Genomic DNA, 12797 nt, shown 5'->3' on the forward strand with positions numbered 1-12797 from the left:
TACATTTACGTTTTTTTTCATTCAACGCAACTTTATTTATTTCAGGCTGAGGACGTGTTTGCACTGTGGTGGTAGCAGTATTTTTATTGTCGGCCATGATTTCCTTATGAGGATCTTCACATATTTTAACTTCCACCGACCGTCTTCCAATAACAATACCCCTATGAGAGAATCACAAATAGATCAGCTAGGATAAATATAAGGAAACTACTCATGTATCATATAACAGGCAGCATCATGGCAGTCATTTAAACTTTTTCCATGGGGGGGGGGGGGGGGGAGAAGAGAAAGAACATGTACTCAATGTATGCATATATATATTTTTATATATACCATTTCTAGTGTATTTTCTAAAGCCGGGGGCAATGCCCCGACTCCCCCCCCCCCCAAATAACGGGCCAATGACGTTTGTCAATATGCATCTAGATGCACAATTCACACATCAAAACTCAATTGTATCCCTCTAAAATTTCAGAGAGAAGTGAAATTACTGTTAACACTGACAATAGCGATTGACAAAAAAAACAAAAAACGTAGGAGCCAAACATTTTTTTTCGAAAAAAACAGGTACAAAAATAATGTTTCTCCCAACTTTTCCAGGGCATAGCAACCCATTTTCATGTTGGTAGATACGCTTATATGAATTCCAAAAAAGTTGTGTTGTCCTGACTTCAATTAAGTAACCACATTTAAAAAATTTTAGGCACCGATCCCAATTTTTTTTAATCCCCATGGCAAAGACCTGGCACCTGGGATTTGTCAAACTTTGTCATACAAGCTATAACACACATCATCAACCCATCACCTGTGGGAAAAATGGTACCCTCTGAATCATCTGATATGGGACGTGACCTCAAACTCAATTTGGTAAAAATGAGCTAAGGGGCGTGTTTATAGATGATTTAAGCGACCTGTTCAGTTCCCCACATACTCAAGTGTTTGCACCAAATCTCCCCCCCCCCCCCACACACACACTACTCAAGCAGCTGGCAACACATTTACAGATAACTTAAGTGACCCACAGTACATTTAAAGACATTAAGTGATCCTTATTATGATAAATGTGTTTATATCAAGGTTTTTCAAGGGTTTTACCCTAACCCCCTATAATCTAAATAGCATCGAATACATGAATTTATTAATGTATTGCTCTTTAGATGAAGTATGAAAATGTGATAACACCTTTAGAAAGCATACTAAACTATAGCAGTGAATCGATCATATCAATGGAAATCCTCCACAGACAACAGAAAAACATAGGAAAGAGATGGTGTTCAATGATTAACCCGTTTATATCCTCCCTCTGAATTTGCCAGATCTCATATCATCAAGTATCTCTAAAGAAATTCATTTTATGTGTGGTGTACAAAAAACATTCTGCTCTCTGCGATAAGGTGCACTCATAGTTTCACAATTTATTTTGCTTTTGGATGCAAATGGGTTATTCTTAAGCAACCATTTCGTTAATCAAGGATAATTTCATATACTTAAGAAGTTAAAGTTTCACACATACCCATTTTCTAGAGTAAAAATTACTCTAAACGGTCTTCCGTTGAGTCCACCAACACAATTACCACTGCATATGAATTTGAATGGATAAGTTACATATGGATAATGTTCAATCCCTGTAATAAATTCATAGGTTAATAAAGTGATAAATATATAGATTGGTATCCAACTGCACACATATGCAGTTGAATTCTGAAAACCAACTTCGGCTATATGGTAAACAAGAGGCAGAGTCCCAGTTAATTCCCACAGAGTATAATATTAACATTGCTTCTAATATTTAAAAAACAATTTCAAGGAATGTGCCATGGTAAAAAATAGTGTCAATTTTTAACATCAATTAAGATTTCAAATATTTGTTCTGCATTTTTGTAATAAGAGACCTTACAGAACGTAGAGCAAACTTTATTTCTGCATTATTTATATCGGGATGGCTAACCAGTGTGACCCGCAGTAGCAGGCCATGATATCAGGAGTGGCAAGTGAACGTTTCTCAAAAATGAAAGAAAATATATTCAATTTTTCAGTCAAAAAAAAAAAATAATTTTCTCTAACTTTTAAACAATCATTTTCTTAGGCCGAAATTACACTATAAAAGTTTTAGAAAAGTTTTTTACAAACCTTGAAAATGCAAACAATTAGCTTATCGGTTTACATTCAAACCTAACAGGCTTATTGGTTGTTTATTTCAAGTTTTAAAAAAGATCTTACGTCAAACTTTTAAAGTATAATCCGGGCCTCAGGCTGTGCATGGAGTGGGGAGAGGGGTGAAATCACCCCCTGAGTTCTCAGGTTCCGGTATCTATGCCCAATATGGTGTAGGGAAGATGAACTTTTTCAGGTATACATAAATACATAATCTGCATTGCAATAATCAAGTTCATGACAAGAAAATAATTTAGAACTCAAAAGAGTGACAAACTGAAATTTTTTTACGAAAATAAGAGGGCAGCCAACCAATCTTTTGCAGGAATGGAGAGAATGCTTACGTCCAGTAAAAACGGGACGTATTGTCTGCAAGTTAAAATTCAAAGAGTGGTTACTGAAAATAATCTTGATTGTGGCATGGCTTTTAAAAAGGTTGGGCACCCCACCCCTGATTTATACATACAGGTTGGTCAAAAGGTCCTTGGCACATTTTAAAACTCGATGACAAATCAACCAATTGACATAAAAGAGTGTGGTCTGCACTATAATATTTATCATGGTGTGGAGTTCTTCTTTTATATTAAATTAAAAAAAAAAAGTTCATAACTTCATTCCCAAATAGCACTGTATCACAAAACCCTGGCACAGTGCATAAAAAGTTACAAACAGGGAACAATTAATGTTTATCATTGTTTGTGTTATATGAAACGCCCACGTTTCCATATAGGCAACATTTGTATCTCGGGCTGCACCTAAACCAATGTTCATCAATCTTTATTTGTCCATGGCCAAAAGATACCATGTGCAATAACTTTTGAATAGGCTTTTTAGGACAGGGTGTCCATAGAAAAAATTAGATTTTTTATTTTATGACACACTATAGTTTCACTATAAAACTGGAACAGAGTGAGTTTTGATCACATTTTGAGCATTTTTTAAACCGAACCATTTCTCTGTTATGAATGGTAGATGAGATGATAGCCACATTGCGACTTACAGGACACGCTGTATATTTAGTGTACATTTCTCAAAAACTGAACATCAATTATAACAATGAAATCTCATGGTTCATTGAATGCAGTGGTTACTGAGTTTGACTGACTTACTAATAAGTAACGATTAGAGTTTCAGTAAAAAGAGTGTGGCATACATCAACAAAAAGTATAACCACACATCATAAGGATGAATACTTGCATTTGACAATATAAATAAAAAAAATTCCACAAAAAAATAGTTTTCCACAGAGGAATATAGACCAGGTGCATGTGGGGTTTAGTCATAGTACAAAAAATAGGAAACTCACCCTGTGGAGTCTCAAACGGAACGATCAAATGTCTTCTGCCTGAAACAGAGTCCTTGAGATATAAAACTTGATCGGATTCGCAACGAATCAAGTGGTCAGGTGATGCAAAGTCTACGAAAGAAACAGACAAGCGTAGGCTACAATTCAATATTCACATTTCAACGCTAAGTTATAAAGTTTCAGCATCAACACACATTAATTAATACAGAGTTCTTTTGAATAACTTCATTAATTTATTTGGTAGTTTTGGTACTGTTTTGCCTGAAAAACTTATTGTCAAACTATCATTCAGAGAAAAATTAAGTAAAATATTATTTTAATAGCTCCACATATAGCATCAATATAAATGAAAATATAAATTTTTAACATCACAGAAATCAATGTACACAATCGTCTTCAAGTATGAATGATCATAATACACGTGAGTTGTCCAAACTTATTTGCCCTACTGCCACTCCTCCAGGCCTATCATTTCAACTTTTTCCAGGAACGGGGGTAAGATCATTAGATCATTAACTTGCTCCTTCATCCCTTTGGTGCTCACCTATTTGCTCAATCCCTTTTCCTACACTCACTACTTTTGTAGTCACTTGCTAACTCATTTGTTCAATCGCCACTCCTATGTTCAATACCTCACTGATTTGCTCATTCACTACTTATAAGCTTACTTGCTTGTTCACTCAGTCTCATGCTCACTTGATCTTTTTTATGGTCGTTGCTCATTCAATCATTCTCATGCTCACTAATTTTTTCATTCGCTAAGACCTATGCTCACTGATTCGATCACTTAATGATTCACTTGAATGAGCAAATGAGATAGCAAATGAGCATAGGAGTGAGAAAAAAATAAAAATACACATTTTCATTAAAATGCAGAAAAAATTAGCTGATGGAGCCCTAAGGCAGTCATCCTATTTGTTGTAAAATTTCCTTCCAAAGAAACTGAAATATGACTGCAATCAGACTGATGGGTTGGATTTTGCACAGCACTTGATGAGTGCAGGGCTGCAACTAGATGCTTGGTCAGCCGGGGCAAGCAAACATTTTGGCACCCCCTCACAATGTTGAAGGAGAGGATAAAAAGTGAAATTTGCACCCCCCTAGTTCAGCGCCCAGGGCACCATACCTGCCTGCACCCCCACTAGTTGCAGCCCTAGATGAGTGTGAATGAAAAGGCTAGCAGAGGCAAGAAGAATATTTTTTTGCAACTGAGACAAAGTGGGATCCCCGTGGTTGTGGCGAATGTGAGTGAATAGGGCTCGAGTAGTAATAAGTCTGTTCCAGTGCCATCAGAGAAGGCAATATTCCCCACTTTGAAAACACCACTACTTCACCATACACCAACTCTGGCCATATTGAAAACACTGATATATATACAAAACATTGGATCACATTCAATTAAAAAAGAAAAATCTTGGAAAATACAAAATGAAAAATAATCACAACTTATTTCCCACCTTTCTTGTAATCAATGATGGTGTGCCGATCACATCGTTTCACAATCTCAGATACATGGGCTTGCTGAGTGAACATGCCCATAACATTGATTTTTGTCCCATCGGGTACCATGCTGACTGTGAAGAATGTAACCATGAATGATTGGTCTTTTCTGACATATAACATGTTTCGAGCTTCAGAGTACTAACAATAAAAGAGAAATAAATTTATTGAGTCGAAAGCATGAATGTTGCATCATCTTTGAAGACCAAACTCACCCAACTTCCTATCTCAGTGAGATATCAAAGCTGTTGCATTACCTGCAATGTTAATAGCCAGAAAACTGCATAATAATTTCAATGACTTTTTTAAACAGCATGTTTCAAAACTCATGGCATATATGTATTAGGAGAAAGTGGGAAGATAGAACACCTCTCTCTCTCAACATACAATACATGCACAGAACTTGAGTGGTAAAGTGCTAAGGGCCCTTCCTAGTGAAAGCAATAAATATACTGTACAGAGCAGCCCTTGTCACTTGTGCTGTCGATGACCGAGGAGACACCAATCAGAAGGTTGACATATGTTATACATACAGGGCTGCAGACAGTAATGCAAAGGAAGCCAGAAGATTTAACAACAACGTTTTCCCGACAAGACACGTGCCAGAATCAAGAATCTTTCATCGATTTTGTACTGTTGCTGAGATGTCCCTTTGCAAATGTTCAAATCTGTTGAATGAAAAATTTCCCTGGACTCATCACATGAATCTCTTGGGGATCACATTACTTGAAATTTTAATTTTAAAAAAAATCATTGGTGTCATTTCATTCTGTCTCTACCTATCTTGTTTTTCATCATTTCATGATACAGCATGTACCGCCCTCTTGCACTTAACCACTTGAGTTCCAGGTGTAACATGATCTCACAGATTCCAGCTGAAAAGTCTAATCTAGTCATATTTTTAAATTACTGTTAAAATATATTAATGTTTACCTAATGTTTTTGCCTTTCTCCTTGCTGAGTTGATAGCGGGAGCAGTGATTGCAGCCTGTCGCAATTCTGAAAGTATGCAAACTATTGTGATATTTTTGGAGTGTTTCTATAGGTTTTGGAGAACTTGTTTAAAATTGTATATAGGGCTCATGACTAAAACTCTCTCTCACTGTTTGACTTGAATCTCCTGTTGCACTTCTGTACCTGGGTTGTACCTTTGTACACTTGATTTGGTCGTTACCCAGGAAAAGTATCCAGAATGAATTTATAAGACTCAATAATCAGTGCCTAGGCATACCACTTGTTGCTGGCCGATCTGGGTATTTTTAAGAATAAGCTAATTTTTGTTTGAGCATGTTACAGAGGTTCAAATCCCTTTCAACGCTAATCAATGCTGAATGTAATTCAATGACGATCTGAGACAGACAAGATTAATGATGTCCTCAGTGACCTTGCAATCTGAACTAGGTTAATTTGATGTCTGAGGAGATTCACTCTTCTTACATGTTTTCACACTTGGGTGAAAACTGTGTTTCACCATTGTCACCTATAACGACTTAACCCCTGGATACTCAGCTTACATGGTGTTCTGGTTGTGAGAGCTTTTGGTGATAATCGAAAGACTTGTGGACTTCTACTGTATTCTTCCTGGTCAGTCAACAAATGACATATACAAATGAGTTACATTAATGTGAAGTGAGAATATCCTGACCTTGAGGATATAGTTCTATATTACTCATCAGCCATGACGGTTGACCTTAGTGACTGACTTTTCAATTTATGAAACATGCTGTATTAGATTGTTTATTGAAATTCATTGAGAAAGAGTTAAACAAAATAAGAGGTATTAAATGTTAACTGTAAAACTAATTTATAACAAATAAAATGACTTTTGGTGAAAAAAATGTTCCCTGCTTCTTTTTCATTTAGTTGTCTGTCAACTGTGGATAAACAGGATTTGGGAGTGAAACATTATGTTGCACAGGCATTGCTGATTTGTGTTTGTCTAGTTGAATTCTATCGCCCCCTAACATATGCACCATGAGTTTTGAAACACCACGTAGATTCCCAACATGACTGAAACCCTGTTAAACAAATCATGCAGGAGAGATCAGAAGTTTTTCAAGTAAAGATGTGGGTGGGTCAAAAAATGAATAAGGAATGATCACACAGGGACTTAAATAAAAATGTTTAAAGTGAGAAAGGTGTTAAATTGGAATTCTACTGAATATGCCCTGTAATATTCAAGTTAAAATAAATTCAGCTTCCAATTAAAATGGATTTTCAGTCAGAATCCAGCAATATTGGAATAATGATATTCACAATCACATACAAATTTTAGTGTAGCACTTGATTCAATTTTGTTAGAGACTACAATAGCATAATTTTTCTATACGAGATAAAGCATATTTACAGTCACCGAAACTCCATCTGGACCATTTTTCTCAGCGGGCAAGTTCAAACCAAATTTATAGCTTCCAGGCCAGCAATCACTGAAGAAGAAAAGAAATGACGGATTATATAATTAATTACATAAATGCAACAAACCATTCCTTTGAAAAAATTTGAAATAAAAAATATGTAAAAATTTTTTGAAAACTACATTAGTAATATATAACATATCAATTAATAACAATATAAATTAGCCAATTACTATTCTGGAATGGGCCGAGAAGTTCTGCTGGCTTCATCATCAAACGGTCCAAGAAGATCTTCAACTGCTTCATGAAATGACCTCTCTGAAGCTCCATCCTATTATGAATTAAAATAAATGAAAATTGTTCAATTCCAAATGTGTGTGTCATACACAACTGAAGAATAAAATGGCATGTTTTACAGTGCAAATGTAAGAAAAAGAACTAACAATTTTACAAAGATATACTTCAGACAGAAAGAAATTCAGTGGTATGAAGATTTGATAGCTGAATGAGCAATATAAATGAGTACCTTAGAAGTGCTTCTCCTACGTCGCTTTTTCCTGTGTTTTTTGGGTGGAGGAGGAACTGTAAATTCATCATTTTCAGGAACATCTTGCATACCCTGTTCCTTTATTATAAAAAAATATAGAAAAAAGAATACTATTCAGTACAATTCTATGTCACAAAAATTTAATGTTGGGTAGCGCTGCGATAGCAGTTTTTTTTTAAAATTGAACTGCTGACAGAAAGACCCACAATATAAGATGCACTAACTTTCTGGGAATAGAGGCATGCGAGTACATAAAGTCTCTTCTTTTAAAGAATAGTTGGAATAAAGGGATGTGCTATTATAGGTCGGAAAGGACCAAATGTGCATTGTTATAATTGTAAATGCGCCAAATAACTGTTTTTTTTTAAAATTATGAGTTATACCATATTTAAATGTATATAAGAAACCCCCTTTTTGCAAAAATTGGAGGGTTTCTTACACATGGATTGTTTTTTACATGTTAACATATTACTCAATTTCTCGGAACTCAAATATTCATAACATGAAACACTGCAAGACCAGAGAGAATTGGTTGATGTAGCTGATTGTGATGAATTAGATGGGAGTGATGAGGAATTAAATGGTTTCTGTGATGATCTCTTTTTTTTTTATGTCTGAAATTAAGAAATACCTCTTTGATGAAAACTTCCTTCGAAATTTTAAGACAGAAAGATCAGAGGGTTCCTCATTCATGTTAAAATATGGTGGTTATTTTATTGAGGTCTATTATGTGGGGGATTTGAATATTGAATATACAATTGGACTAGCTCAAAACAAAGACGGATATTACAAATTTTTACATATTACAAATTTTTACATATAACAAAGATTTTCCATGTCTCATGAATTTCATATTGCTTAGCAACACTATTTTGATTGCTTACAATGAACACAGACTTCAGCAAAGTATGCATAAAACAAATTTTTGACTGATTTTTGAACATGGAATTGTAACAAATTTTTTGTTAATCTTATTTGTAAAGTCACCTCTCTACGACTGATAATGACTCCTTCCTTTCCTTGGAAAACATTCTAGTAGGGTTTCATTCTTTTTCTTATAGCTTATTTTGTTTGCAGAAAACCTCATTAGAAAAAAAAGGGATTGAAAATATTTATTCCCAAGAATCTAATCTCCAAAAGACCTTTAGTGCACATTTGTCATTCTCCAGCTAGATTTGGTCATTGGCTGTAGTGGTTTTATCCCATACAAATAAATTTTAAGAATGTCCAACTGCAAAACATGACTTATTGCTTTAAATATTATAGCTGTACAGTTGGTCGAAAGCCAAAAGTGGAAAAGACAGCAAGATATCGAAAAACAAATAAATTCGGAATTACTTGAAGTTTGTTATTCTTTTTTTGAATGCTTCAAAAAATGAAACAATTTTTCTTTTTCTTTTTGGTGCCTGTGCTCTTATTACAAAAAAACAACAACAAAAAACCATTAGATATTTTGCATTATTATTTGATAAAAATGATGTAAATGCAAAAAGTTCGAAGTCCACAATATGTATATACATATAAAACAATGATTGACAAATATTTTCATTCAAGTATTCAATAATTTGAGATTTTAATTAGAAATTTTAACCCTCATAGCAGCAATCTCCAGATATCTCGTCAAACTTGATGTGTTTTATTTCGGTGACCCAGAAATATCTCGGGTTCTTAACATGCTTTTATTTCCAATGTCGCAGATATAATGCACAGAATCCAGAAATCCAGAGATTCTGCCCCCCCCCCCCCCCCCCGGCACTCATAGACTCGATCGATCAAAAGAAAAAAAATTCACAAAAAAAATATTTTCGAACTTTTTTTTTTAATTAAGAAAAAGTTACACCCCCCCCCCCCCCCCCAGGCAGGTTCTGCATTGCCCCACCCCGAGCAGAATATAATGCCATGTCAGTCTTTCCATGCAGAATAGAAAAATCACATCTACATATACTGCTCATAAAACATGTTTCCTTTCTTGGATGCTATCAGTGATTGATAATCTTGGGTATATGAACTCTTAAAAGCTTTATATTTAGCTTTATATAGCTTAAAGTTTTATATTTTCTTTCTGAAGACATATTTAATCGGAGGAATCAATTAAAAAACTTCAAAATACAAAGCTACTGACGAAAAATCTTGTGTTTAAACCAGCACGGCTGTTAATGGAATACAATAACGATTATACAGGAGTTTTGACAACCTAGGCCATGCTCCTGATAAATGATTGCCGATAAACAACACGTAAACAAAGTCACGTCTTTGCCAGTTGTTTAAATGCAATCACTAAGGCCTTTTTTTACGGCTGCTCGATGGAAATGACCATGGCTGTCATATATGGGTGTTTTCCCTAATGACGACGACAGTCATTGACGTCAGAACAACATGAAAGCTCGCGTAAAATCTAATTTTCTGTGAAAATCCGGAGAGCGGGAGGAAGGATGAAAAATCCAGTTTCCCGCCTAAATCTGGAGAGTTGGCAAGTCTGAATGCAGATCAAGAAAAATTTTAAAAACTGCTTAAAAGGTTAATATTTATTAAAACATATTACTTTATTCATTTTGTGAATGCTCAAATAACAGGAAGATGTGTATCATGCATGCATGCAAAATTTTTTATTTTGCTTTAATACATCATTTTTCAAGCTGGTACAAATATAGCACAAATTCAGTATTTTTTACATAAGAATCACCAAAATATAGCTGTAGTGGTGCGAGCAATGAATCTGTCCAGCAACAATGCAATTTCCTATTTCCATAAAATCCAGGAAAGGAAGCAAAAACAATATCTTTCCATTGGTTCATTTTAAAAGTCATGCAGAAAAAAAAAGATTGCGGGGAGCCAGTGGATAGCAGTGAGTCTGTAAGTTGTCAAAAACAACAATCCTCATCTATCTCTCTTGTTTAGAGAAGGTTAATTTATAAAAAAAATTTGATGTATTTACTTTTCAGCATTCAAAACCATTGGTTGTCCACTGGTCCGAGACCAGTGATTAAACAAATGGACTACTGAGAAAAAAATTTTACTGGTCACCAGGATAAGCAGTGAAAAATGTTGGCAGTTGGTTTGACAACTGAAAATGTCTTATTTATTGCTGAATATGCTAAAAAAAAACCCACATGCATTTTATGTGAAGGTATTTTGTTTTGATTATGAAATAGTTAAAACAATTTTTTTTTGAAGAAAAGAGCTGTTGCTGAGGGAGAAAATCATGTAATAAAAATCATATAGGCCTGCTGGAAGGACTTCATAGTCCCCTATAGTGTATGTATTATGTGTGTGTGTGTTTTGTGTCGTGTAACATATGTTTGTATTTGTATATTGTATTATATATCTGTGCATTGTAATTTGCTGCTTGTTCATCTTAATTGAAAAAAAAAAAAAACCTATTCACTATATTAAGAGATGGTATTTTTTTGGCCTGAAATATACTGAGAAGTTGAATTTTCTGGATGTTATGGGAAAACTAATATTTGGAAAGAAAAGTGATTTGTCTCTACCGGGAATCGAACCCGGGTCCCCTTGCATACCAGAAATAGCCCCTTATATAGCGCACACTTGCCCGGTATGCAAGGGGACCCCGGTTCAGCTCCCAGAGGAGACAAATCACTTTTCTTTCTGAATATTAGTTTTCGGCATAACATCCAGAAAATTCAATTTCTCAACTATTCACTACATTATAATTTCTTAGTAGCAAATATCTTTTGCAAAATGTTTCTTGAAAATGTATTTCAAAATGGAATGTCTCTTCAAACCTCCACTTGTTTATCGATAAAGCCACAGAATCAACAGTGGTGGCTTCATAAGGTTTGACTACAGTTATAATTGTTTTTTTAATGGCTTTTTGCACCCTTTGGTGGTATATCACTGTTCTAAATGCGAATATATTTAGGAAAATAAATTATTATTCAGAAGAGATTTTTTGTTTAGCGGACCACTCATGATGTACGGACCACTCTGCGTACCAGTAGGTTCTTGTTTTCACTGGTCCATGAAACAAGTGACTTTAATTTTTTAATTCCAATGCTGCTTATGGTGTTATTTTATTATTTGTTATACTATAGTGCTATTTATTAAATACAGTTTTTTATGTGAATAATTGTGGAACGAATCATCTGAGTATCTGAATTAGGAGCACATTCACTGGACAAATTGTGCTCGTAAACCAAAGTTTCACTGCAAAAGATTTACTCATAAAGCCAGTAGGTATTAGTAGCTAGACATTTGAAAAAAAAAAAAAAAACTTTTCCGAACGTCGCCATATTATTTGGCAATTGAATGCTCACAAAAGAGCTGTTGAAGTATAAGCTAAGAAATCTAAAGAAACCTACTAGTTTAACAGTACAGAGATTCACAGAAGTAGTAGCTGTCTGAAGAGCATTTGAATCTATCTGCAAGTATAAAAAAAAACATGAGTTAGTTTAAGAGTGAGAAAAACACACAGAATTCAACACGCACATGCAGTACAAACAACATCTGTTCAATTTTACATATGTAGAAAAACATTCAAACTGCAGTTGCAACTTGATTGTACAAGCTGGCACATTTTTATGTGAACTAGTCCTCTTTCTCAAATAGTATGTCATATTACTGATGTTAAAATCTGCTAAGGTTTACAAAGCCTTTCATCTAGATTCTGTATTTTACACACTCAGCTTTTGTCTTTTGAATTTCGAATATTTTTAATAAAATTCAACGAGTTTGTTGCTGAAACAAGTGTTAAACTGAAACATCTCATGCTTTTGAAAAGATATAAAGAGATGATTGAAAGAAATGGAACTGTATTTTTTTTGTCTTCACAAAACACTCAAGATGACATTTGCCTGGTTGTGGAAAATCGCACAACTCACACTGAAATTACTGATCTTCAGGCAATTCACAGTTATGTTCTGAGTTTGCTAAAGCTACTGCTTAAGTATTGCAGCCAAGAAATCATTCATTCCGT

At 34.6% G+C, this 12797-nt stretch overlaps 1 protein-coding gene across 4 annotated transcripts in view; it reads right to left on the reverse strand.

Moving 5' to 3' along the window:
- LOC149078121 (cellular tumor antigen p53-like) overlaps positions 1-12797 on the reverse strand; it is a 50177-nt gene that overhangs the window by 8221 nt on the left and 29159 nt on the right. For all 4 annotated transcript variants that reach the window (XM_089241708.1, XM_089241709.1, XM_089241710.1 and 1 more), the window contains 8 exons: positions 12184-12243; positions 7841-7939; positions 7548-7645; positions 7308-7386; positions 4918-5101; positions 3461-3571; positions 1514-1625; positions 4-161 (listed from right to left, as the gene is read on the reverse strand). In XM_089241708.1, coding sequence (XP_089097834.1) covers positions 4-161; positions 1514-1625; positions 3461-3571; positions 4918-5101; positions 7308-7386; positions 7548-7645; positions 7841-7939; positions 12184-12243 — 901 coding nt within the window. The remainder of the gene's footprint in view (positions 1-3; positions 162-1513; positions 1626-3460; positions 3572-4917; positions 5102-7307; positions 7387-7547; positions 7646-7840; positions 7940-12183; positions 12244-12797) is intronic.

This window comes from Pholcus phalangioides, unplaced genomic scaffold (genome assembly GCF_987345545.1).
Source record: "Pholcus phalangioides strain wild (caught in Gottingen) unplaced genomic scaffold, Ppha-v1.0 ptg000014l_1, whole genome shotgun sequence".
NCBI lineage: Eukaryota > Metazoa > Arthropoda > Arachnida > Araneae > Pholcidae > Pholcus > Pholcus phalangioides.